At 41.6% G+C, this 25,789-nt stretch overlaps 1 protein-coding gene across 1 annotated transcript; it reads right to left on the reverse strand.

The window, feature by feature from the left end:
• Positions 1-607: 607 nt before the first annotated feature.
• Positions 608-25,373, reverse strand: LOC136164134 (caspase-10-like). The gene is made up of 5 exons (XM_065928933.1): positions 24,880-25,373; positions 5,373-5,726; positions 3,720-3,813; positions 1,820-1,951; positions 608-1,174 (listed from the first exon to the last, which is right to left on the reverse strand). Exons 1-5 carry the CDS (start codon positions 25,371-25,373, stop codon positions 1,163-1,165), a joined length of 1,086 nt encoding a protein of 361 aa, XP_065785005.1. The 3' UTR covers positions 608-1,162.
• Between the last annotated feature and the right edge of the window lie 416 nt (positions 25,374-25,789).

Here is a 25,789-nt window from a genome sequence, read left to right on the forward strand (position 1 = left end):
CTTTAGTGTTTTTTAAAAAGGGTTCTACTTTCAGCAATTTAGTTTCTGCTTAAAGATATAAATGTGTCACTTTTACCACATCTTTAAGAGCAAACATCAGACTTTGGACAAGACTCAGATCCTGCCAGAAAAAAAGTTAAAAGAAAAACAACTTATTACATACAACATCTCACTAGAGGTATCAAGTGAGAGGATGCATTGGAGCAGGTTTCATACAGATTAACCACTGGCCCTGACAATAAACCTGAGAATTCCGAGCCATGGACCCTAATCTATAGTCAGGGACCAACCCTGAGGGCCCTGGCCGAGAGAGATGCTGTGTGCAGATTTCAGCCTAATTCAGGCCACATCTGGAGGCAGTCTTCCTATTTATGTGTTTTCAGGTGAAAGAAGCAACCAACTTTCTCCTTTGCTTTAGTTGGTTTGAGGTGGGTGCTCTGCATCTGAAATGTCCTGACCCCAACATGGAATTTAATACAAGATTGTAAGTTTTCTGCTCCCAGAGCACCTGAATGTGTTTGTCTTCATACTGGGCTGTCATTTCCCAAGAGCCAATCCCGTTCACAGCCCAAGAGAAGCAGCTCCTGCACAAACACCTTCCTCACGCTAAAGCAAGAAATGAGTGTGGCATGGACCAAATTTTAGGGGAGGACAGAGAGAGGGGCAGTGAACCACCTTCTCATCATCAACCAACATCCAAAACAAGACTGTGCAAAGACACAGAATTATAACAATAGGTGGGCATATACAAGGGAAACTGAAGCTCAGTCAAAGCCATGGACAGTGGTTCTGAGCTAAGAGGAATCTTAAAATAAACCCGGTCCCACCTTTTATTTCACAGATGCCCAAATTGAGGCCAATTTCTCAGGGTGCACAATTAAATTCAAGACTACAATCCAAGGCTTCAATAAAGAAAGCTTTTACTATTTAGGCTTATCAGAAAGAAAAAAAGACAGAATCTGTGTTAGAAAACAGGGCACGTTTTATTACTATAATGAACTGCCACTGAATTCTATGATGCCTGGGAGGTTGGAAGCGATGGCCAAAGGGTCTTTCAAGTCTAAGAACCAATCAAAACTCTCTTCCATGGTCACTGTTTTTCCTGTGGTGCAAGGAACACTGCTTTTTTACATAGTGGGAGAGCAGCCTGAAGCATCGTTTTTTAATTTCGTTTCTGGAAAAGAAAAAAAATAAATAAAATTCTTCTCTGATAGTAATTTTTGAGAATATGAAAATTTTTATGACTTTCTAACAAACATATTCCTAGCAATGTGTATTGAATGCTTACTCTGTGCCAGACATGCATTTTTAAGGAATTACATCATTTAATTCTCAAAATAAAGTCACAAAGCAGGTACAATTATTGTCTTCACTTTACAGATGGGAAAAGTGAGACATAGAGGAGTTGAGGAAAGGGCCTCTGAACCATTAATAAGTGGAATTCTGGCAATCTGACTCCATGCATTCTACTTTTATTTCCTGTGCCATTCTGCCTCCTATTTTATGTCATTTCATTCAAAACCATTTCTGTTATTCTCATTTCTATTTCAGAATCAGAAGAAGACATTTGTCTAAAACCACTTTCTCCCACTAGAATATAAGTGCCAAGAGGGTAGGAGCTTTGCTCTATACCTTGCTGTAGCTCCAACTTCTAAAACTGTGCCTAGTACAAAGTATGCATTCAATAAACATGTGTTGAATGAGCAAACAGATTTCAAGAGAATATTATCAGAGTCATGAGTAAACATCATACATGGCCAATTGATTTAAGAATTCCCATGGTCTGGTGCAAACAAGCAAGCAAGCATAAGCTAATTACCTCTCTTTTGTATTTATCTAACTTTTCCATAAGCTTTGGCACGATATGTTGGCAGAGATTCTCCAGTAATGTCACATTATCTTCACCTATTTTAGCTTGTTTCTCCAGATATGTCAAGAAACTTCGAGAGGTCTGCAAGAGAATCAATGAAGTCACTTTTACTTGCCCACTGATTATCCATTGCATTAATAAATAAGGCAGAGTATATATCCAGGAGGACCTAAATAGTATGGGGAAAGAGACAGTATAGAAATTGTAAATCTCTATACAATCTATATCAGTGTGTGTATGTGTGTTAGTCACTCAGGCATGTCCAACTCTTCGGGACCCCATGGACTGTAACCTGCCAGGCTCCTGCCCATGGCACTTCCCAGGCAAGAATACTGGAGTGGGGTGCCATTTCCTCCCCTCTCCTGACCCAGGGACACCACATACCAAATAGACACAGCTCACTAACTACTCAGAAACAATTTGATGAGTAGATACTATTATTATCCCCATTTTAAAGATGATATAACTGAGGCACAGAGAAGTTCAGTAACTTGTCCAAGGTCACAGAGCCAGTAAGTGGCAGAGCACTAATTATGCAATGTTTTGTGGCTCTAATAATGAGTAAGAGTCAGTCCCCATTCTCGAGGATCCCACAACCCATCTTTGGGATAAAGACTGAAGAGAGAAACAGTGGAAAGTCACAAGAGGCTAAAATCCCTGAGGGCCCTGAAAAGGTGGTGGGCTCAGGGGGTGGGGGTGGGGGAAGGACTCAAAGAGTATAGCTAGCCAACACAGAGAATTAAACTGCAGATTAGTTAACCTACAGGTCTGACACCAGGAAACATGTTTAATGGATTATGAAACATGGTCTTTGTTATAGCTAACACATGTAAAACAGCTTTCCACTCCTCAGTGATTTTTCTTTAAAAAAAGAAGTTATTGGGATGTCCCTGGCAGTCCCAGGGAAGAGTGGTTAAGACTTTTTGCTCCCAAGGCAGGGAGCAAGGATTTGATCTCTGGTCAGGGGAACTAAGATCCCACATGCTACACAGCACAGCCAAAAAGTTTAAAAAGAGAGACAGAAGAAAATATTTGTCAATAATACCAGTTAGTGAAGGAGTCTTTTGGGCCTAGAAAAGAGAACTACAGTCTCAAAGGCCTCTTGCTGAATCATCTAACTTCGGAGAAAACAAAGCATAACTTTAGTTCCATCCTGATGCTCCAGGCCAGTTACATCTATTTGGGACTTATTACCCTCTGTCCGGAAACCTACCACCCCCTACACCTGCCCAGAAGACTTATCACCCCCTGCCCAACTATAGAGTGTCATCTCAACAAAAGAATACTCAAAATATCCCACTTGATTGACGTTTCCCTTATCGCTTCCACAAACCTCCCTATAAGTATGAAGCCTCCCTGATCTCTTTCGGCGCTCAGCCTGGTCGTTAGGCCGACTGTCGCCCCTCCTTGCCTGAATAAAGGTAACCTACTTCTGTTGAGGTCGTCTTTCCTTTTCTGCCTCGCCGGAACTATACCTTACAGTTAGTCTGGAAAGAATGTGATATGGGAGGGCTACACTCAGCCTTTTCACATGGGTGATGTGCTCATTTCTGAGTTGGACAGGGGATGCATGGCTAACAGTTTATGTACCTTATTTCATCTACTCCTCTTCACTGTCCTGGAAGGAAGTAGTATAATTGTCTATAACAGGCTGTATTAGAAAATGGAGGGAGACTCAGAAACGTTCAGTCACTTGCCCCACATTCAGGAGTTAGTCTGGACCTAGACTCCAGGCACATCACAATCCATGTTTCTAACCCTTGTTTGATACTGACTCCCTTTCCAATATCCTTCCAAGTACTGCTTAAGGTGGTGTTCACAAAGATCCCATCAGGTATGGCTCACTCACCATCTGGACATTTGGAAGTGACCCCCTCAGAAGGAAGATCATGCTCTTTAGGTCCTCTGAGGTGATGCCTTCTGACAGTTCGTAGAGCAGGTTTCTAAGACATAGAGCAAAGAGACAAATTAAAGCCTCACACTTGCAGGACAGGCAGAAAATGGAGAGCTTTTATCAAACGTTATCTCTCATTTGAATAACCACAGCCCTGTGAGTAGACAACTGTTAATCTCATTTTATAGATTTAAAAACAAAAGCTTGTAGTATTTCAATTTGACCTATTCCACTATGAGCCTTGTTAATAACGGTGAGCCTTGTTGATCCCAGGTCTTCTGATTCCAGGTCCAGTGCTATTTCAAATCCCACTAAGAAGGTGTAAAACACCACTGTGGCATGCCCACCCTTCTCCAGAGCCTATTCCAGAAATCAGGCTTACTTTATAGGCCCTCATCAGGGAGCACCCAATGCCAGTGAATATGAAGTTCACTTATAGAAAGGAAACTATCCAGCTTCTGGAAAGCCATACACTCAACAATTGGAAAAACTGAATTTAGGAACTTCCCTGGCAGCCCAGTGTTGCATATAGGTATAATCCCTGGTGGAGGAACTAAGAGCCTACATACTGGGCCATGTGGCCAAAAAAAAAAAAATAGAAATTGAATACTTCATTCACACATTAACAGCTCTGCATGCCCAAGACCATTCCTCAGCTTTTTAACCAACAGAATGGAGTTAATAATTTCCAGAATTCTCTCACTGACCCAAGGGTCACTCAGGTTCTAGGAGTCAGTTCAAGTATTCAGACCTGAGGCATTGTAATCGTCCAAGCTATAAAATAATATCACAGAGGTTCCTCCTTGTGAGGTTGCTTGATGTAGACACTATGTCAGTGGACAGTTTATAATAGTGTTGCCTCAGGTCTGTTGCCTTTGTTTTACCTCTTTGGGCAAAATGCCTATATTTTACTTGTCTGGGTTTCGCCCCAAATTGGGGAAATTGGACAAGGCATAAATGACGACCTCCCTACCCTAGAGACACATCTCCTTTTTCATTTTGTCAATTTGACTCCAAGTGTGCTTCCCTGGTAACTCAGCCGGTAAAGAATCTGCCTGCAATATGGGAGACCTGGGTTCAGTCCCTGAGTTGGGAAGATCCCCGGAAGAGGGCATGGCCACCTGCTCTTGTATTCTTGCATGGGGAATCCCCATGGACAAAGGAGCCTGGCGGGCTACGGTCCACGGGGACAAAAAGAGGCGGACATGACTGAGCGACTAAGCACATGCATTACTCTCTTTTCGAAAGGCAGACACACCAGTGACTCCCAGGAGGGAGGAGGCTGAGAGCACCGAGGTTGACAAAGAGGAAGGCTGGAGGTGGGGCCTGCTGCCTGGAGCTGGGCCGCCTTCCTCAGTGAGAAGCAAAACAAAAGGAGGCCCCTCTCAGCCCCGGGCTGGCTTTCAAAGCTTTGTCGACCTCCCAGCCTCCCTTCTCATTAGCACCTGAAGTTGAGAAATCTCCTGGTTTAGAATCACCATACCATCCAAGGAGGCAGATAAGCAGGGAAAAAAAGCTTAAAATCGAATTCATTTTTCATCTTAAGATTAAAGATCTTAACCCCGGCCTCTCCCAGCCCGATGGCCCTGCCAGATTGATGTTGATCACCTGAAGTGGGAGACCCTGCGGCGGGCGTGCAGCCAGCTCTGCACCTGCTCCTTGGTGTAGCCGATGTGCTGCAGCAGGACCTCCTGCTGAATGGTGTAGAGGAGCTCCGCTAGGAAGAAGGGGTCTTCTGCACTCAGCAGCTCCTGCTGCAGCAGGTACTCGAAAATATCCAAGGCTCTGCTGCACTTTTCCAGTTTTCTCGGGGTGATGTAGTCTTGGCAGAGAAACTTCAAGCACTCCACGTCTCGATCCCTCAGGGCCAAGTTAATGATCAGAAGCTTCTTGCGAAAGTTCACTTGCCGGTTGTCACCTAAGGTGGAATTGAATCGTTGGCTTGGCGATGCCATGACCTTTCTGAAAGAGAGAAGGAGGTGGGGGGCTCGCAGGTTAGAGAATGAGGACAACACAGCAGCCCAACTTCCCGGGCCCTCCCTCAGTTTAAACCTTCTCTGTTCCAGGCATTAGACTTCTCCAGAAGTGCTGAAAGATGAAATTCACTGGGAGGTCACTTCAAAAACCTATAGCCCCAGAAAACTTGATTCAAACAGTTAACCCTTTAGGAGGTCTGGAGAGAGCTTTCATTGGAACTCAGTTGACCCTGAGTTCTCCCAAATCAAAATGTCCCCACTGGGAGAGTTAGGTCTATTTGGTGAGAATTATTAGGACTTCAAGCCCAGGAGACGGCATCTCAGGTGACCCTGAGAGAACTGTTTGAGGAGGTAGGTGGGGGTTGGGGGGGGGGTGTTGAGTGGGGAAGGAGCCAGGTTATATATTACTATATATATATTATATACATATAGGCTATATATATTATATATTATATAATAGAAGTTTGCAGCAAGGGACAAGTAATCTGAATATTAAAAGATTATTATTAATTAAGGAAAACCAGTTATTTCTCATTAAGGGATTTAGTGCCTTTCTATGTATAGGAAGATGCAAGCGTCTGGGTTCACTGAATTCATTCCTTTCATATGCATCTCAGCTATCTGGGGCCAAATCCTGCTTCTTAACTGTTCACATCCTTAATTCTTCATTCACCATAAGGGGTGGCAAACTTTCTCCCACACATCCCCCGACACACACCCACACATCCAGCTTCTCAGCGCTTACTGGGGAAGTGGCTGATGGCTGCCAAATAAAGGTATTGTTCTATTTGGGCTCAGAAATTTACATTTGGAAGGTTGAAATCCCTGATGATTGTGATATTGTTTCCTGGTATAGGAGGAAATATTAATATTTCATTTCACAGTCCCTTTCCATAGTGGGAAATTCAACCATATTAGGAGACATTTCACGACCATCTTTTTTTCCCCACTGTGCTGGGAGGCTCATCCAAGATCAGGTGAAAATTCTTATTGATATGTCACTCCAGGTGTTAATTTCTGGATTAGGCCCATTGATAGATAATAAAAGATTCTCTGGATCCTCTATCTTCTAACCTATTAGGATCCAGGAGATATTTCCCTAGTTGCTTCTTCCCATACCAAGAATCACACTATTACAATTATTCTATGTTATAAATGTGATCTGTTTCTTTAAGATGTTTAGCTATCATTAATTTGGGCTAGGGCCTGGTTACACAGTGTATAATGCAAGAAGACCTTTATAAAGTAGACAGATTACAAGTAATACAGCTAATAAAGTTATTTAAGTTACAAGTAGGGATTTAAACCATGAGCTTCCAGAACCAAACCATCTTCCCAAAAGATTATCAAGATTAGGAAGTAGATCATCTAATGCAGTAATCTGATTTTCCATGTGACTCATTAAATGTGTTACCTTAGAAGATTCACCTGGTGTGCAAACACAGCCTTCAGTTTGAATGATGGCACAAGTGCTCCCTTGAGATGCTGTTAAGTTTAGCAAGGGCCACACAATTTTGTAAGACAGCTTTACTTATCATAGAGACCTCAAAATTTAGAAAGCTAATAACCTGGTTGCTAGCATTTAAGGCCTTTTGAGTGAATTCTGTTAAGGCTTTAGTGTGAGAAATAACTTTTTCCAGTCCTACTGAGAGCACAAAAATAGCTGCTAAGTGATCATACCAGTGAAACACAGATCTCTTGGTCCATCAGGCTCATACTGATGGTAAATTTGCTAGAGTAACATCTAAATTTGTACGTAAGTGGACTTGAGCCCAAGGGAATCCTAAAGTACACCCTTCTAACCATCCTGTTGGAAGCCAGGGCCAGAGATTGGTCCCACAAAGCCATTAAGCCCCGTTAGCTACCTCCCAGTATATTTCTGGTCGTCTGACCCAATCTGTTCCGTACCAATCACTATCTTTAAGGGAAACGATATATGATATACTGGCAATTTTCATAAGGCATCCAGCCTAATTTTTTAGTGTTATAATGCTGATTATCTTTAGTATAATGCTGATATCTTTAGTATCTTTAGTATGATTTAATTGTTCCCAGATTGGGGGGTCTTTAGGCTTAGATGACCAGAGCCTGGTATTAGCCAGATAAATCCAACCCATAACTGAGGAAGTGTCCTTCCTAACAGTCTAGAGTTTACATTTTTTGACCGCAATGTAGCTTCTTGTTCCTGTTGAGCTTGAGTAACCTTAAGGGATATTGTTTTTGCTTTGGTTCCATCCCTTTATTCTCTCTGGAGTTATTTCTCCCCTGATCTCTAGTAGCATATTGGGCACCTACTGACCTGGGGAGTTCCTCTTTCAGTATCCTATCATTTTGCCTTTTCATACTATTTATGGGGTTCATAAAGGCAAGAATCACAATAAACTGTGGAAAATTCTGAAAGAGATGGGAATACCAGACCACCTGACCTGCCTCTTGAGAAACCTGTATGCAGGTCAGGAAGCAACAGTCAGAACTGGACATGGAACAACAGACTGGTTCCAAATAGGACAAGGAGTAGGTTAAGGCTGTATATTGTCACCCTGCTTATTTAACTTATATGCAGAGTTCATCATGAGAAACGCTGGACTGGAAGAAGCACAAGCTGGAATCAAGATTGTTGGGAGAAATATCAATAACTTCAGATATGCAGATGACACCACCCTTACGGCAGAAAGTGAAGAGGAACTAAAGAGCCTCTTGATGAAAATGAAAGAGGAGAGTGAAAAAGTTGGCTTCAAGCTCAACATTCAGAAAACTAAGATCATGGCATCCAGTCCCATCACTTCATGGCAAATAGATGGGGAAACAGTGGAAACAGTGTCAGACTTTATTTCTTTAGGCTCCAAAATCACTGCAGATGGTGACTGCAGCCATGACATTAAAAGAAGCTTACTCCTTGGAAGGAAAGTTATGACCAACCTAGATAGCATATTAAAAACCAGAGACATTACTTTGCCAACAAAGGTCCGTCTAGTCAAGGCTATGGTTTTTCCAGTGGTCATGTATGGATGTGAGAGTTGGACTGTGAAGAAAGCTGAGTGCCGAAGAATTGATGCTTTTGCACTGTGGTGTTGGAGAAGATTCTTGAGAGTCCCTTGGACTGCAAGGAGATCCAACCAGTCCATCCTAAAGGAGATCAGTCCTGGGTGTTCATTGGAAGGACTGATGTTGAAGCTGAAACTCCAATACTTTGGCCACCTCATGTGAAGACTTGACTCATTTGAAAAGACCCTGATGCTGGGAGGGATTGGGGGCAGGAGGAGAAGGGGACAACCGAAGATGAGGTGGCTGGATGGCATCACCAACTCGATGGACTTGAGTTTGGGTAAGCACCAGGAGTTGGTGACGGACAGGGAGGCCTGGTGTGCTGCGATCCATGGGGTCACAAAGAGTCAGACACAACTGAGTGACTGAACTGAACTGAACTGAACCGTAAGGGAAAATTCATATTTATGGCCAGGGTCAGAATATGCATGTTAGTTTCGCCAAGTGAGTGGGTCCCACTGAGTGATATCAGTAGTAGCCCAGACCAAACTATAATTCTTTTTTTCTAAAATAAACTTTCTAAGAGCCATCTAGTCAGAACCTTTGGGGGAGAAACCCACCAAGATAAACCAGAGGTACTGGATGCAGGTAATTGACCGCAAACCCAACAATTTAATTGATTTCTAAAATATGCATAAGAGAGGGCCCACGATACAAAAAGATTTGATTCATGTGCAAGTCCAAGAAATCAAGAAGAAAACGTAATGAACAATCATACTGGTCAGGTCTAGTATTTTGGGACAGTTGTCTGCTTCTGATATTGTCTTCTGATCATTCTGGCATTGGTACTTTATTATTATCAGAGCACTGCTTTAAGATGAGTTTGAGGTCAACAATTCTCTCTACAGTCCAGCCTGGTGCAGAAGCCCTTTTTAGGGGAGAAAGATGAATCCAGGAGTCAATTTACTTCAGTTTTGCTGCACATGAGCTTGTTAAAAGAACCTGATAAGGGCCCTTCCATCCAGGTTGGACAGAGTCCTTTAAATGACATCTTTTCCAATATACATAATCCCCTGGTTGTAAGTCACAGGACATCTGATCTTCATTTGAAGATAGATTACCGTGATAAACTTTGGAAACAAGTTTAGAAGGATTTGCCAATAATTTGATTAAACACTTGCAATAATGTAATATATCTCCCTTTAGTAATGTAGGATCATATGATCCTCATCCAATCTCATTTGTCTCCCTTAATGATCTCAAAGGGAGAGAAATGGTGTTTGCCAAAATGAGTGGATCTGAGGTTGAGGAGGACCAATGGAAGAGCCTTAGGTGAGCATAAAGAATAAGCATCCGTAATTTTAGCCAACTGAGTTTTAATTGTTCCATTTGTCGTTTCTATTAACCCAGAAGACTGAGGGTAATAGGTACAATGGAAGTATTGCATAATTGGCCACATTTTACAAGCTTCCTTAACAATTTGTCCAGTAAAATGAGTTCCTCTGTCACTATGTAGTTCTGAGGGGATTCCCCAGATGGGAAAAACTCTTTCTAAAAGCAGCTTTTCTCCCGATTGTGCCGTGGCCCTTCTGCTTGGGAATGTCTCAACTCGGTGTGAAAACACACAGATCATAAGAAGAACTGGTTGGTAACCTTGCAGGGGAAGCATCTGTATAAAACCTATCCTGCCACATTTCCAAAGGGCCTGTAGGTAATGGAAAACTCCCCTGAGAATTTATGCAATGGCTTTCCTGGATTATATTTTGGACATGCACTGCATCCTGAATAGATCTTCCCAAACTGTAGTAGAGGAAGGTTTCCAAAAATATTGTTTGCCCCATAACACCATCTTATCTGTGTTCCAATGAGTTACCTCATGAATATGTTGTAAAACAGGATACTGAGCTCCAAACAGAAGGACAGGCTTCCTGTTTGGACCTATCCACAGCTCTATTTTAGAGTTGAATCCTCCTCCTTTCTGTATCTAGGTGTATTTTTCCTTGTCTGGTGCTGTTCTCTGAAATCTTAATAACATGTTAGAGAGGTTACTGGGAGACTGAAAGGGAAAGGCAGTAGTTAGTTGGTTGTGAATAATTTGAGAGGCTGCTGCTTTGCCGGTGTGATTAGTCTAAAGTTTCTTTTTGCCTCGGCAGTGTCGGTCCTTGAATGGCCTGATACCTTAGTAATATCCAGCACACTTGGTAGCGGAATTGCATCTCAAACTCCACTACTGGTTTCCTATTTTTGATAGGCTGTCCTGAGGATGTTAGAAACCCTCTTTGTATCCGAAGTATACCAAAATCATACGCCACTCCAAAAGCATAGTGGCTGTCCTTTGTAGATATTGACAGATTTTCCTTTTGCCAACTGACAGGCTCTGGTTAGTGCTATTAACTCAGCCTGTCGAGCGGAAGAGACATTAGGCAAATGACCATTTTCAAGGATAGACATTGGGGAAACAGCAGCATAAGCCTGGTATTTTCCATGAGGTCCTTGTAAATATAAACTGTCAGTGAATAATATAAAATCAGGGTTATCCACTGGACTCTCTTGAAAGTCAGTCTCAGGAGATAAAAGATTGTCAGTTAAGGCAATACAATCATGCTTTGTTTGCATCATCCAATTTTTCTGGGAGCAAGGTAGCTGCATTGTTTGATACACCCGTGGAGAGTTATCTTTGATGAAAGCAGGACAATCTCATGAGAGGTTAATCGACTTGCTGAATAATGCTGTGTGTGATGAGAGTTTAGTCAGGCTTCCACAGCGTGTGGAACAAAGACAGTGAGAGGGTGATTCATAACTATCTCCTCTGTGGTTCGACACATCAGAGCTGCTGCAGTGATAGCTCAGAGGGAAGGAGAAAGGCCCTTGGCTGCTGCATTTAGCTGTGGGCTGTGCATCCTATTGGTCGATAGTGGCTGCTGTGCTGTTGGGTTAATACTCCTAGAGAATTTCCCTTGTTTTCATGGACAAAGAGGAAAAAAGGGTAAATCATAATTTGGATGACCTAAGGCTGGGGCCTTTGCCAGGAAGCTCTTAAGGGTCTCCATGGCCTTAGAGTGTCCTGTTCCAGTAAACAGGTTCAGTTTGATCTTGTTTAAGTAAATCATATAATGGTTGAGCTATTAAATTTGGAATCCAAGTCCTGCAGTAGCCTGCAAAACCTAAAAATCCTCTTTAGTCGTCTTTTTGTTCTCAGAGCAGGCAAGGCCAAAATGCTCATTACTCTGTCTAGATCAGCTAAAAGCCCATCTTTAGATATCACATGCCCTCGGTACTTTACATTAGCTTTACAAAACTATAATTTCTCTATAGACACTTTATGTCCTCTTGAAGCTACCTTCTAGAGCAAGTACAGGCTGTCTTACTGACTATTAAGGAATTTAAACACAACAGAGAGCCACCTACGTATTGTATTAAGACCGATTTATAAGGAAAAACTAGATCTTCTAAATCTGCTTTTAATATCTGAGAAAAGTAAGAGGGACTGTAAGTGTAGCCCTGTGACATCACAGTCCACGTATGTTGCTGTTCATTCCAAGTGAAGGCAAAAAGATACTGATCATCAGGATGCACAGGGCTAAAAAATGCACCGCAGAGATCTGTCACTGAAAAGAAGTCACTATTTTTAGGGATACAGGATAGTAAGGTGTGGGGGTTAGGTACCAACCACAGAGTGTCAAGGAATAACAATAGCATTGATAGATCTTGGATCTTGTACAAATCCCCAACCCTTAGGTTTAACTGGCAGAATGGGAGTATTACAAGGACAAGTGCATGGCACGATAAGTCCTTTATTAATGTAAGCTGATATCAAGGGTCTCATTCTCTCTGTAACTTTCTGCCTCAATGGATATTAGCGAATATTGGGCAGGGGTTTATTTTGGTCCACGATAGTTTTAACAGGTGATGTAGAATGTATTCTCCCTATGTTAGTGGAATTACATGCCCATAATTCTTTTTTTTTTCCATTTATTTTTATTAGTTGGAGGCTAATTACTTTACAATATTGTAGTGGTTTTTGTCATACATTGACATGAATCAGCCATGGATTTACATGTATTCCCCATCCCGATCCCCCCTCCCACCTCCTTCTCTACCCGATCCCTCTGGGTCTTCCCAGTGCACCAGGCCCGAGCACTTGTCTCATGCATCCAACCTGGGCTGGTGATCTGTTTCACAATTGATAATATACATGTTTCGATGCTGTTCTCTCAGAACATCCCACCCTCACCTTCTCCCACAGAGTCCAAAAGTCTGTTCTGTACATCTGTGTCTCTTTTTCTGTTTTGCATATAGGGTTATCGTTACCATCTTTCTAAATTCCATATATATGTGTTAGTATGCTGTAATGTTCTTTATCTTTCTGGCTTACTTCACTCTGTATAATGGGCTCCAGTTTCATCCATCTCATTAGAACTGATTTAAATGAATTATTTTTAATGGCTGAGTAATATCCCATGGTGTATATGTACCACAGCTTCCTTATCCATTCGTCTGCTGATGGGCATCTAGGTTGCTTCCATGTCCTGGCTATTATAAACAGTGCTGCGTTGAACATTGGAGTGCATGTGTCTCTTTCAGATCTGGTTTCCTTGGTGTGTATGCCCAGAAGTGGGATTGCTGAGTCATATGGCAGTTCTATTTCCAGTTTTTTTAAGAAACCTCCACACTGTTCTCCATAGCGGCTGTACTAGTTTGCATTCCCACCAACAGTGTAAGAGGGTTCCCTTTTCTCCACACACTCTCCAGCATTTATTGCTTGTAGACTTGGATAGCAGCCATCCTGACTGCATGCCCATAATTGGTGAGGGACCAAGCCTAGCAATTTTTCTTTTTCTGCAACACCTTTGTCATGGACCATGAACATTAAGTGATGAGAGAAATCTGATGATCTTTTAGGTCTAAAAACATTTCTCCCTTAGCAGTAAACAAAATCTGGGCTTCATAAGTTTCTAATAAACTATCAGGTAAATAGAGGAAATTTCTACTGGGAAGAAAAGAATGTTTTCTATTTAAGTTCTCCTAAGTAAAATTCTAAAGGAAGTGATTTAAAAGCCTTGCTGGAAGCATTGGAAACCCCCACCACTTGCACTGAAGTATTACTCCAAGGAAGGGAGCCTTTGATTTGGGTACGGCTACCCTGGTGACTCAGACAGTAAAGAATCCACCTGCAACGCGGGAGACCTGGGTTTGACCCCTGGGTTGGGAAGATTAACCTGGAGGAAGGCGTGGCAACTCACTCCGGTATTCTTACCTGGAGAATCCCTATGGACAGAGGATCCTGGCTGGTTACAATCCTCGGCGTTGCAAAGAGTTGGACACCACTGAGCAACTAGGCACACACAAAACTGAAGAGATGGCTCCGGAATCTACTGGGGCTTTAGTCGATTTACCTTGAATATTCATTTCCACTTCCCCAAGGGTATTAGAAGGGAGGAGGGGAAAGACTCCCCTTGTCCTCTTCTCAGAGTAGCCCAATTTAGTCTGTCCTCAAATTTTCTTTTAAATTTTCTGCAGTCCCTTTTTAGGTGACCAGACCAGTTGCAGTAAAAGTTTTCTTTGTCAGTTGTGGATCAGAGATTTGTTAACCACCAACTGTCCTGGTTTACTTAATTGGCACAATTGAAGTTTCATAATTTTTATAAAGGTGTCTTTTTCTTTTAATGGTTTTGAAAAGTTTGTCTGCCAGCATGGCAAGGGTGTTTGTCTATAAAGCAGACCAATCTAAATTATGTCTCAATTCAAGTAACCACTTTCTCAGTGAAACCTAGAAAGGCAGAGTGGAATAAAGGATCATTTTGGCGGTTAGAGAATGACTCAGGTGTCATGCCTGAATATTGCTTAAAAGTTTTCTCAAACCTCTCTTAGTAATCTGGAATTAATTCATCTGGTATTTGTTTACATTGTTGAATCTTTGATCAATCCTGCTCTGGCTCTGGAATATGCTTGAATTTTTAATGAACTAATTCCTTTTGCAGTTATCTCAATCCTATGAGGTATATAAATCAAAATCTGCTAAACAGTCTTTCCACCCTCTTCTCTCTATCCATTCCTTTGCTTTACTTTCAGAAACCAATAGATATATTCACTGATACAGCTCTAAATACACCAGCTTATAGATTCGAATGGTTAGCTCAAGTTCCTTAGCAAGTCCTGCTGGATCTTGACTAGGTTTAGAAAATTCTTTAGCTAGAGCTCTAAGTTTTGTTTGGGTCCAGGATGTACAAGTAAACACTGAGAATGGCTCGCCCCTTCCAGTAATAGGTTTCTCCCTGCAGGGAGCTAGGATTACTTCTGATGTTCTGCCTTCCTTTACTGGGGAAGGGGAAATGATAGGAGGTGGAGTTAACAGGCAAGAGAGAGAGAGACAAAACTTCTGGGTTAGGCAGTTCAGATAAAGGAAGAGCAGAGATTTCACTTTTCTCACAAAACTCAGTATAATCAAAGCTATAACTTTCCAGTAGTCATAGACAGATGTGAGAGTTGGACCGTAAAGAAGGCAGAGCACAAAAAGAATTGATGCTTTTGAATTGTGGAGCTGGAGAAGACGCTTTAGAGTTGCTTGGACAGCAAGATCAAACCAGTCAGTCCTAAAGGAAATCAACCCTGAATATTCATGGGAAGGTCTGATGCTGAAGTTGAAGCTCCAATACTTTGGCCACTTGATGAGAAGGACCAACTCACTGGAAAAGACCCTAATGCTGGGAAAGATTGAGGACAGGAGGAGAAGGGGACGACAGTGGATGAGATGGTTGGATGGCATCACCGACTCAAAGGACATGAGCTTGAGCAAACTCTGGGAGATAGTGAAGGACAGGGGAGACTGGCATGGTGCAGTTCATGGGGTCTCAAAGAGTCAGACAAGATTGAGTGACTGAGCAACAGTAGCCACAGGAGGAGCAGAGCCAGAGACAGGATGAACCCTAGAAACTTTTAAAAATTCTGATATATTTTCAAACAATCTTTCTTTGGTTTCCTCCAAAGAAGTTACTGTATCATTTCCTCTTTTAGAAGCTTCTAAATACCAATCAAAATAAGTATTCCATTCAGTCTGTTTGATCTTATAGCCGGCTTTTTCTGACTGCGTATGCAAAAAATCAGTTTTGGAATGTGAAAAGAACCCTAATTTGGCCATTTTAAGTTGATGTCTCCTTTAGTATAATTTCCCCAGACAATTAGATTATACTTGCAAGTATAATCTCCATATGTATTGTACAGGAACCTGGCTGGGCTATTAGTTGGAGGCTGGTGATTGTTCATTCTTTTTTGTTTTGAAAACCTCGTTACCCATTCTGAAATCGGTTTGTTGACATAAAATTGCTGTTGACAATTGTGTGGTAGGCCCAGTGTGCTGCTTAGGGGCTTGCTCCTCTGGTTTGGCCCCAGAGTTTTTCTGTCCCCTCTTTCATGCCTCGGGTGTCCCAGTGCAGTATAAGACTTCCATGGGTGCTCAGATCTCGGGTTATTCAGTCGCTGGTTGACAGATTGTTAATTATGTGAGTGCATTTCCCTATAGGGCCAACTTGCCTCCACCACTCCTGCAAGTTTCTCAGTTGCCTGAGAAAGGCCAGCCAGGAGGACAGAGTCCTTTCTTTGGAGCTCAAAAGCTCTCATAAACTTTGGTTTTATTTTGACAAACTCTAGTAAGGTAGCCATTTCAAGGAAAAATGACAGTCCAGTCTTCCTCCCAATATCCCAGTCCTACTTTATTCAGTGTTTAACTGAGCTGTCTCCCCAGTTTCTAAACTGAGATTATCCACCACTCAGCATCCAAGCTGAACCTTCCCAGTGCCTCAGCACTGAGGGCTCCCTGGTCCAGCAAAATCTTCCCAAACCTCCAACCGAGGGTGTTCCTGCTCAATGGTAAACCTGAGTGACCCAGGCACCTCTTCTTGAAACCAAGTTTCAGGGTAACATCTTCCCCCAACGAATACAACTTAGGATCAGAGACCAAAGATGGGAGAGCCTAGAACCAGGAGAGACTCAGAGTTGCCTGGACTCCTGAGGAGGCTGGGGGTACAAGGGGCTCCTGATGGTCCCAAGGTTCCAGGCCCTCATAGAGTTCAGGCAAAGGAGAGGAATCTGCTCTGGTCCCTTCATCAGTCAGCCAAAAAAAAAACTGTCAACTGAAAAAAAACCACACACGACCTAAAAGTTGAGAGTTAGATTTATTTGGTGGGAATTACTAGGATTTCAAGCCTGGAAGACAGCATCTCAGGTGACCATGTGCAAACTTCCGAGGAAGCAGGGGAGGGTGATGGGAGAGAGGGAGCAAGGCTCATCAGAGGTTTGCATCAAGGGACAGGTAATCTGAATATTAAAAGTTTACTGTGTATTAAGGATAACCAGTTATCTCGTATTAATGGATTGGGCACTCTTCTATGTATGGGAAATGCATGTATGAGGAAATGACAAATTATGGAAGTCAGTATTTCCACCTGGCTAGTGCATCAGCTGTATTTTCTACAGTAAATGTCATTCTAATCAGAGGAATAGTGAATTGACAAAACTTTCCATTCTTTATTTATTCATTCTTTAAGAACTTGAGGTATATATTCACTATGCAACAGTATTTCAAAATAAGAAACGGCTTTCTAAAAGAAGAACATAGGGAAAAAAATCAATAACAAAATGTAGTATAATTAGAGATAAAATAAATGTTCTTCTTGGTTCTTGATTGAGTTTCTCAAATTTTATGCAGTGAGTATATATTACTTTTATTGTTCAAAACAAAAACAAACAAAAAAAGAGGCATTTTTAACGTGATCATCCATAGGGTCTTCCCCTGTCGTAACTCTCTGATACTAGAAGCAATATGGCTGGATTCCTGGAGATGTATAGTTCCTGTATTTCCCAAACAACCCACAGAAATTGATAGTCTAGTTATGTAGAAAGTTGGGCCTGAATGCAATTACACTTCAACTTAAATCCTTAGACATATCAGGGTATATTGTAAAATATTTATTTTATATTAAATATTTATGTCAATATAAAGTATCAAAAATGTAAAAAATTGAGAATACATGTGCAATATGCAGAATAAATGTACAATAGCAAAAATCTGAGAGCAAACCAAATGTGTGACTATAGGAAAGAAATTAAAGAATTACTTTGTATGATGAATACTGTTCTTCCATTGAACAGTTAAGCCATTTAGTTATTCTCACAAGTCTGCCATTTATGTGTACTGTAAGCGTGTGAAATAACAGAATAAAAACTAAGAACTAACACTAGAAATTTGACTTAAAAAAAAGAAAAATAGTTTGGCAGTCCTCAGAAAGGTAAACATAAGAGTTACTAGAAATTCAACTCTGACCTTATCGCCCAACAATTCCACTTTTATGTCTATACCCAAGAGAATTACAAACATATATCAACACAAAAACTTACACATGAATACTCATAGCAGCATTGTTCATAACAGCCAAAAATTGGAAACTATCTAAATGCTCATCAATTGATGAATAGATACACAAAATGTGGTATATCCATACATTGAAATACTATTCAGGCATAAAAGTAAATGAAGTCCTTTTATATATTCTACAAAAAAATGAACCTTGAAAACATGCTAATTGAAAGAAGTCAGATGGCCACATATTGAATGATCTGTTTATATGAAATATTCAGAATAAGAAAATGTGTAGAAAAAGAAAGTGGTAATCCAGGGACTAGGAGGCAGGGAGGAGTAAGGAGTGGTAGCTAACAGGTACGGGTTCTTTTTAGGTAGATGAAAGTGTTCTGAAATTAGGTCCTGGTGATGAGTGCATAGCCGTGAATATACTAAAACCCACAGAATTGTATGCTTTAAAAAGATGAAGTTTATAAAATGTGAATTACAGCTCAATAGAAAAAAAAAAAAAAAAAAAGGAAGATCTAAGATATGTCAAAATCCCAAGTCACAGACAGCCTTGTTATGGTTGATTTTATGTGTCAACTAGATTGCACTTGATGCCCAGAGATCAAGTGACCCTTATTTTGGAGTGTGTCTATAAGGATGTTTTTCAGAAGAGATTGACATTTGAATCAATAGACTAAGTAAAAAAAAAAAAAAAAAATTGTGCCCTCACCAAAGTAGGTGGGCATCATCCAAGCCATTGTGGGTCCAAACAGAACAAAAAAGGAGAAGAAAGAGTGAATTCTCTCTCTTTCTTCTTGAGCCGGGATTCTCTCTTCTCCTCTTGGACACTGGAGTTCTCTGGACCTTTAGACTCCAAGATTTAAAACCAGCAGCACCCTACTCTCCCATCCTGTCCCTCATCCCAACCTCTGGCCATAGTCTTATTGTGTATGCACTAGAGAATCTCGAAGGCTTTTAAGGAGGAAAAATGACAAAGACATGTCGAGAAAGATTTTTGCGATTGCTGTGATGTTTTGCCAAAAGTTTTACTTTCATTTTAGGTTGGAAGAATTCATTATAAAAAGAAACCTCTAGTTACAAACAAATAAATAATTTCAATTTTTAGTAGAAGCTTAACTAAATTTCAATACACAGTCACTAGAAGAAAAGAAATAGAAACAATAGAGAGAAGTAACAGCATATACATTGCCAAATTATGCAGAAACTTACATCTAGACGTGAACAGCGCTGGAAAAGTCCGAAGCAACAGCAATCTGGAGTCTGAACTGAGAAGGGTCTCAGACAGAGCGTCCAACCCACGGGTGAGAGTTTGCATCGTGGCTTTGGGAGTTCTTATTTATATTTCTGGTCCGAAAATTGATATGATCATCTGTCGGCGCACAAAAGTGCAACTCTGGTTTTCCTTTAACTTTTACAGTGCTATTTGATTCACCTTGTGAGTCAGAAGTTTCCTTAGACCCTGGTGGTGGTGGTGGTGTTGGGGGATGATGTTGGCTAGATCCCCAGGGCTGAAGAAATTCTTAGACCTGTTCCCTTTATTATCTAAAGTGCCACTTGACTTGCCGGTAACAATTATTATGCTTGCATGCGGGCGGTAGGTTCCAGGCAATTTAGAAGTTCGTCAGAGGCCTTCTCCTCTACTTCTGATGCCTGGATAAGACTATCTCCATTTTAATTTCCCTAGCATGTGATCATAGGATTGAGAAACTGGGGGCAACATCAGTGAGAAAGCTATTGTCCTAGTTCAGTGGAGTAGTGAAGTCAGAGGAAGTGTAATAATAAGGATAGATGGAAAAGACATCATAGATGCAAAGCTAACCTGATTTAGTTCCTAGCCAGATATAGAAACACAGGAGAGGGTACACTAGGATGAAAATGATGTTGGGGTGATGCTGTTACCTAAAACTGGAGGTGCAGTTAGAAGAGAAGTTTTGGAATGGAGGTTTTTTACGTTTGGAGTATACTGAGTTTGAGGTCCATGCGTGCCTGCTCAGCCGCTTCGGTCCTGTGTGACTCTTTGTGACCCCATGGACTGTAGCCCACCAGGCTCCTCTGTCCATGGGATTCTCCAAGCAAGAATACTGGAGTGGGTTGCCATGCCCTCCTCCAGGGGATCTTCCTGACCCAGGGACTGAACTCGCGTCTACCTGCATCTCCTGCATTACAGGTGGATACTTTACCTACTGAGCCACCTGGGAAGCCTGAGTTTGGGGTGCCAGAGGGAAAATCAAGCGGAAAAATCTACCAGGAAGTTAAAGGGTGAGATTTGAACTTGAAGAGTGGGCTTAAACATCCATCTTGTTATTGGCAAAGGAGTAGTCATTGAAGCTACAACATTGTCAAAAGAAAAATAGAGAGAAAACAAGAGAGTGATCTTTGGGGATATACACATTTAAGTACTCCATAGAGTCTAAGGACCACTGGTTTCGTAAGTATGGTTAGTGTGACTCATGGATCTTGTACGTTTGTTTAAATGAATAATGTGAAATCCTGATTGCAGGGGAGTATGGAATAAATGGGAAAGGTGAAATGGAGAATACAGTTTAACCTAAACTTCATAGATGGAGAAGGAAATGGCAATCCACTCCGGTATTCTTACCTGGAAAATCCCATGGACAGAGGAGCCTGGCAGACTACAGTCCATAGGGTTGCAAGAGTCAGACACGACTTAGCAACTAAACCACCACCACCAAACTTCATAGAAGGCAGTGGCTTGAAAGAAAGGGAGTTTATTTCAAGGGGAAAGCAAAGTTTGTTTTCAGACTGAAGGATCAAAGAAGAAAGTAAGAGATTGAAGATATAACAGACTTATAATAATGCTCAGTCTTGAAAGAGGACTTACCTATGCCAGCAGAGGGAGTAAGAATCCTAGGTCTGGGGCAGGAAATCCTTACCAACTCAGGAGGAAAAGATATTTCTTGTATCCTCATACAAACAGTGAAAAACTGGAAATGACTCAAATATCATAGTGAGACATATAGGTATAGGCTTGACTACATAAATAAAAAGTGAACAGTGTTAAAATATTATGTCATTTATGTTTAAAGTGAATATATTGTGTTTATACATATTAAAAGAGATGTTTTTAACAATAAGCAATTATTTTATATTTTGACGTTACAATAATATGTGCTCTGTATAAAATGAGACAAAAAATACAGATGTGTTTATTCAAAATTCCCAACTTACCCATCAGGGACATCAAGCTTAATATAGGCCAAAGCATTCTTTAGAAAGAAAATCAGAGTTGGAGGAATCAGGATCAGAGTCAGACAACACTACAAAGTTATAGTCAACAAAATATGGCATGGTACTTGCACAAAAATAAAAACAGAAATCAATGGAACAGGATAGAAATCATAGAAGTAAACCCATGCACATAAGGTCAATTAGTCTGACAAACAGGCATGACTACACAAAGGTGGAAAGACAGTCTCTTCAACAAACGGTGCTGGGAAAACTGGACAGCTACATGTAAAAGAAAGAAAGAAAGAAAGAAATTAGATCATTCTTTAACACTAATGTACATAAGTAAGCTCAAAATGGATTAAAGACCTAAATGTAAGCCAGATACTATTTTCCTCCTAGAGGAAAATACAGATAGAACAGTCTCTGACATAAATTGCAGCAGTATCTTTTTAGATCTGTCTCCCAGAATGATGGAAATAAAACAAACAAAAGCAAATGGGACCTAGTCAAAATCAAGCTTTTTAAAAAACTTTTTTATTTATTTTTGCCTGTGTAGAGTCTTCATTGCTGTGTGTGGGCTTTCTCTAGTTGTGGCAAGTAAGGGCTACTCCCCAGCTGGCATGTGTGGGCTTCTCCTTGTGGTGGCTTCCCTTGTTGCAGAGTATGGACTCTAGGGCACACAGGCTCAGCAGTTGCACTGCAAGGGCTCTAGAGTGCTGGTTTAGTTGCCCCTTGGCACATGGAATTTTCCTGGATCAGGGACAGAACCCATGTCCCCTGCATTGGCAGGTGAATTCTTAACCACTGGACTACCAGGGAAATCCAAACTCAAGAAAGTTTTGAATAACAAAAGGAAATCATAAACAAAATGAAAAGACAGTCTACAGACTGGGAGAAAATACTTGCAAGTGATGTGATTTACAAGGGCTTAGTCTCCAAAATTTACAAACGGTTCATGAGGCTCAATGTCCAAAAAAAAATCCAATCAAAAAAGGAGCAGAAGACATAAATAGCAGTTCTCCAAAGAAGACATACAGATGGCCAAGAGAAGCATATGAAAAGATGTGCAACATCACTAATTATTAGAGACATGCAAATCAAAGCTACCGTGAGATGTCACTTCATACAAGTCAAAATGGCTATCATCAAAAGATCCACAAAAAATAAATGCTGGAGAGGGTGTGGAGAGAAGGGGAACCCTCCTGCACTGTTAGTGGGAATGTAAATTGGTACAGTCATTATGGAGAACAGTATACAAGTTCTTTTAAAAACTAAAAATTGAGCTACAATGTGACCCTGAAATCCCACTCCTCAGGTATATCCAGAGAAAAGCATGGTTCAAAAGTATACATGCATCCTAAAGTTCATTGCAGCACTGTTTACAATAGCCAGGACCTGGAAGCAACCTAAATGTCCATCAGCAGAGGAATGGATAAGCAAGATGTGGTGTATACCTATGCAATGAAATATTACTCAGCCATTGAAAAAAGTGAAAAAATGTCATCTGTGGCAACATGGATGGACCTAGAGACTGTCATACTGAGTGAAGTCAGACAGAAAAGGAAATACAATATGACAGCCTCATATGGGAAATCTGAAAAAAAAAAAATTATACAAAGGAAGTGATTTACAAAATAGAAACAGACTCAGAGACTTAAAGAATGAACTTATGGTAATGAGAGGCAGGAAAGGGATAGTAAGGGAGTTTGGGGTGGACATGTCAGTTCAGTTCAGTCGCTCAGTCGTGTCCAACTCTTTGCAACCCCGTGGACTGCAGCACACCAGGCCTCCCTGTTCATCACCACCTCCCAGGGTTTACTCAGACTCATGTCCATCGAGCCAGTGATGCCCTCTAACTATCTCATCCTCTGTCATCCCCTACTCCTCCTGCCCCCAATCCCTCCCAGCATCAGGGTCTTTTCAAATGAGTCAGCTCTTTGCATCAGGTGGCCAAAGTATTGGAGTTTCAGCGTCAACATCAGTCCTACCAATGAACACCCAGGACTGATTTCCTTTAGGATGGACTGGTTGGATCTCCTTGCAGTCCAAGGGACTCTCAAGAGTCTTCTCCAACACCACAGTTCAAAAGCATCAATTCTTCTGTGCTCAGCTTTCTTTATAGTCTAACTCTCACATCCATACATGACTACTGGAAAAACCATAACCTTGACTAGATGGACTTTTGTTGACAAAGTAATGTCTCTGCTTTTTCATATGCTATCTAGGTTGGTCATAACTTTCCTTCCAAAGAGTAAGCTTCTTTTAATTTCATGGCTGTAGTCACTATCTGCAGTGACTTTGGAGCCCCCCAAAATAAAGCCAGCCACTGTTTCCACTGTTTCCCCATCTAATTGCCATGAAGTGATGGGACTGGATGCCATGATCTTAGTTTTCTGAATGTTGAGCTTTAAGCCAACTTTTTCACTCTCTTCTTTCACTTTCATCAAGAGGGTCTTTAGTTCTTTTTCACTTTCTGCCCTAAGGGTGGTGTCATCTGCATATCTGAAGTTATTGATATTTCTCCCAACAATCTTGATTCCAGCTTGTGCTTCTTCCAGTCCAGCGTTTCTCATGATGTACTCTGCATATAAGTTAAATAAGCAGGGTGACAATATACAGCCTTGACGTGCTCCTTTTCCTATTTGGAACCAGTCTGTTGTTCCATGTCCAGTTCTAACTTGCTTCCTGACCTGCATACAGGCTTCTCAAGAGACAGGTCAGGTGGTCTGGTATTCCCATCTCTTTAAGAACTTTCCACAGTTTGTTGTGATCCACACAGTCAAAGGCTTTGGCATAGTCAGTAAACAGTATGAAACAGTTTTACACACTGCTATATTTAAAATGTATAACCCACGAGGACCTACTGTATAGCAGGGAGGGCTCTACTCAATGTTATGTGGAAGCCTGTGTGAGAGGGACGTTTGGGGGAGAATGGCTACATGTATACTTATGGCTGGGAGGCTCTGCCATGCCATGAAACTACTACAACATTTTTAATTGACTATACTCCATACAAAGTTTTTTTAAAAAAGACTACAGTAGACATATTAGAGAAACAATAGATAAATAGATCAGTGGAACAGAATAAAGAGCCCAGAAACAGACCCATAGAAATACAATCAACCAATCTTCAACAAAGAAACAAAGGTAATTCAGTGGAGAAACGTGTTATTGTACTGGTACAACTGGACATGCAAAAAATTAATATAGATACAGATCTTACACTTTTCACAAAAATTAACTCAAACTGGATCATAAACTTATATGTAAAAGGCAGAGCTCTACAACATCTAGAATAAAACTAACAGAGAACCTAGGTGACCTTAGATTTGGTGATTTCTCACATACAACACCAAAAGCACAATCCATGAAAAAAAATTCAATAAAACTTCTCTCTGTGAAAGACACTACTAAGAAAATGAATAGACAAACCAGATTGGGAGAAAATATTTGTAGAACATACATCTGGTAAAAGACTTATATCCAAATATATAAAGAACTCTTAAAACACACCAGCAAGAAACTACCATTTAAAAATGGGCAAAGGAGTGGAGCCAAGGTGGCTGAGGCAGAAGACACGGATCTCCGCGTCTCCTCCTACCTGCGATACTCCCCAGATGCTGGCAGGGAACATTCAACAACCAGGGGACCAGGAGGACGCCCCCTCCCTGCCCAACAATGACAGGTACAGTCCAGGGGGAGCCAGGCAGGGAGGAGCAGCCCAGGCTGGAGGTTAACGTGGTGGCCGGTGGCCGAGGGGACCTTGGGAAAGGGGAGGGGAGGAGAGTGGTTTAGCCCCTGGGGAGGCACGCTTGCCTGCAGGTCAGCAGGGTAGGGGAGGGACCCCCGGTCTGAGAATCCTCTGGGGGAAGCGCCGAGCATTCCCCACACACTCAGCCCCAGGGAGCCTCCGGGCCCCCCTACATCCGCAGGGGCCCCCCTCCACCTTCCAAAAGCCCCCACCGTCGGGGGCCCCCTCTGCCCTCTGGCGCCCACTCCGAGGGCCCCTCTCTGCCTGGGTACGTTCTCTGGGGATGGCCGGGAAAAGCCCGCTGAGGAGAGTGCTTCAGGGTTTGGCAGGGAAACTCCCGGCATGACTCCAGCCCCACCTAAACCCCACCTCCGACCAAGCCCCGCAGCTTAGCCTTTCCCTACCTAAGCCCTGCTCCCCACAACCAAGATATTTTTCTGCCTTTTAAATTATTTATTTATTTTTATTTGGAGGATACTTGCTTTCTAATATTGTGTTGGTTTCTACCACACACCAACATGAATCCGCCGTAAGTATACATATGTTCTGGAGGAGGGCACGGCAACCCACTCCAGTATTCTCGCCTGGAGAATCCCATGGACACAGGAGCCTGGCGGGCTGCAGTCCATGGGGTCGCAAAGAGTCGGACAGTACTGAGCACGCACACACAGCGGAGTTTACCCTCCAGTGGTTATTTCATATATATTCTTATTTGTCTATATTTCTGTTGGGTTTTGAAACATTTTTTATTCTTTATTAT

Source organism: Muntiacus reevesi, chromosome 3, assembly GCF_963930625.1.
Source record: "Muntiacus reevesi chromosome 3, mMunRee1.1, whole genome shotgun sequence".
NCBI lineage: Eukaryota > Metazoa > Chordata > Mammalia > Artiodactyla > Cervidae > Muntiacus > Muntiacus reevesi.

Bases quoted from the DNA above. Each gene is read 5' to 3' on its own strand.
- LOC136164134 (XM_065928933.1), bottom strand. From the start codon at position 25,373: ATGCCGGGAGTTTCCCTGCCAAACCCTGAAGCACTCTCCTCAGCGGGC. The intron at 3,814-5,372 runs GTGATCAACATC...TCTATGTCTTAG, and splicing joins CGCAGGGTCTCCCACTTCAG to AAACCTGCTCTACGAACTGT. The intron at 1,952-3,719 runs GTGAGTGAGCCA...ATTCTCTTGCAG, and splicing joins CACTTCCAAATGTCCAGATG to ACCTCTCGAAGTTTCTTGAC.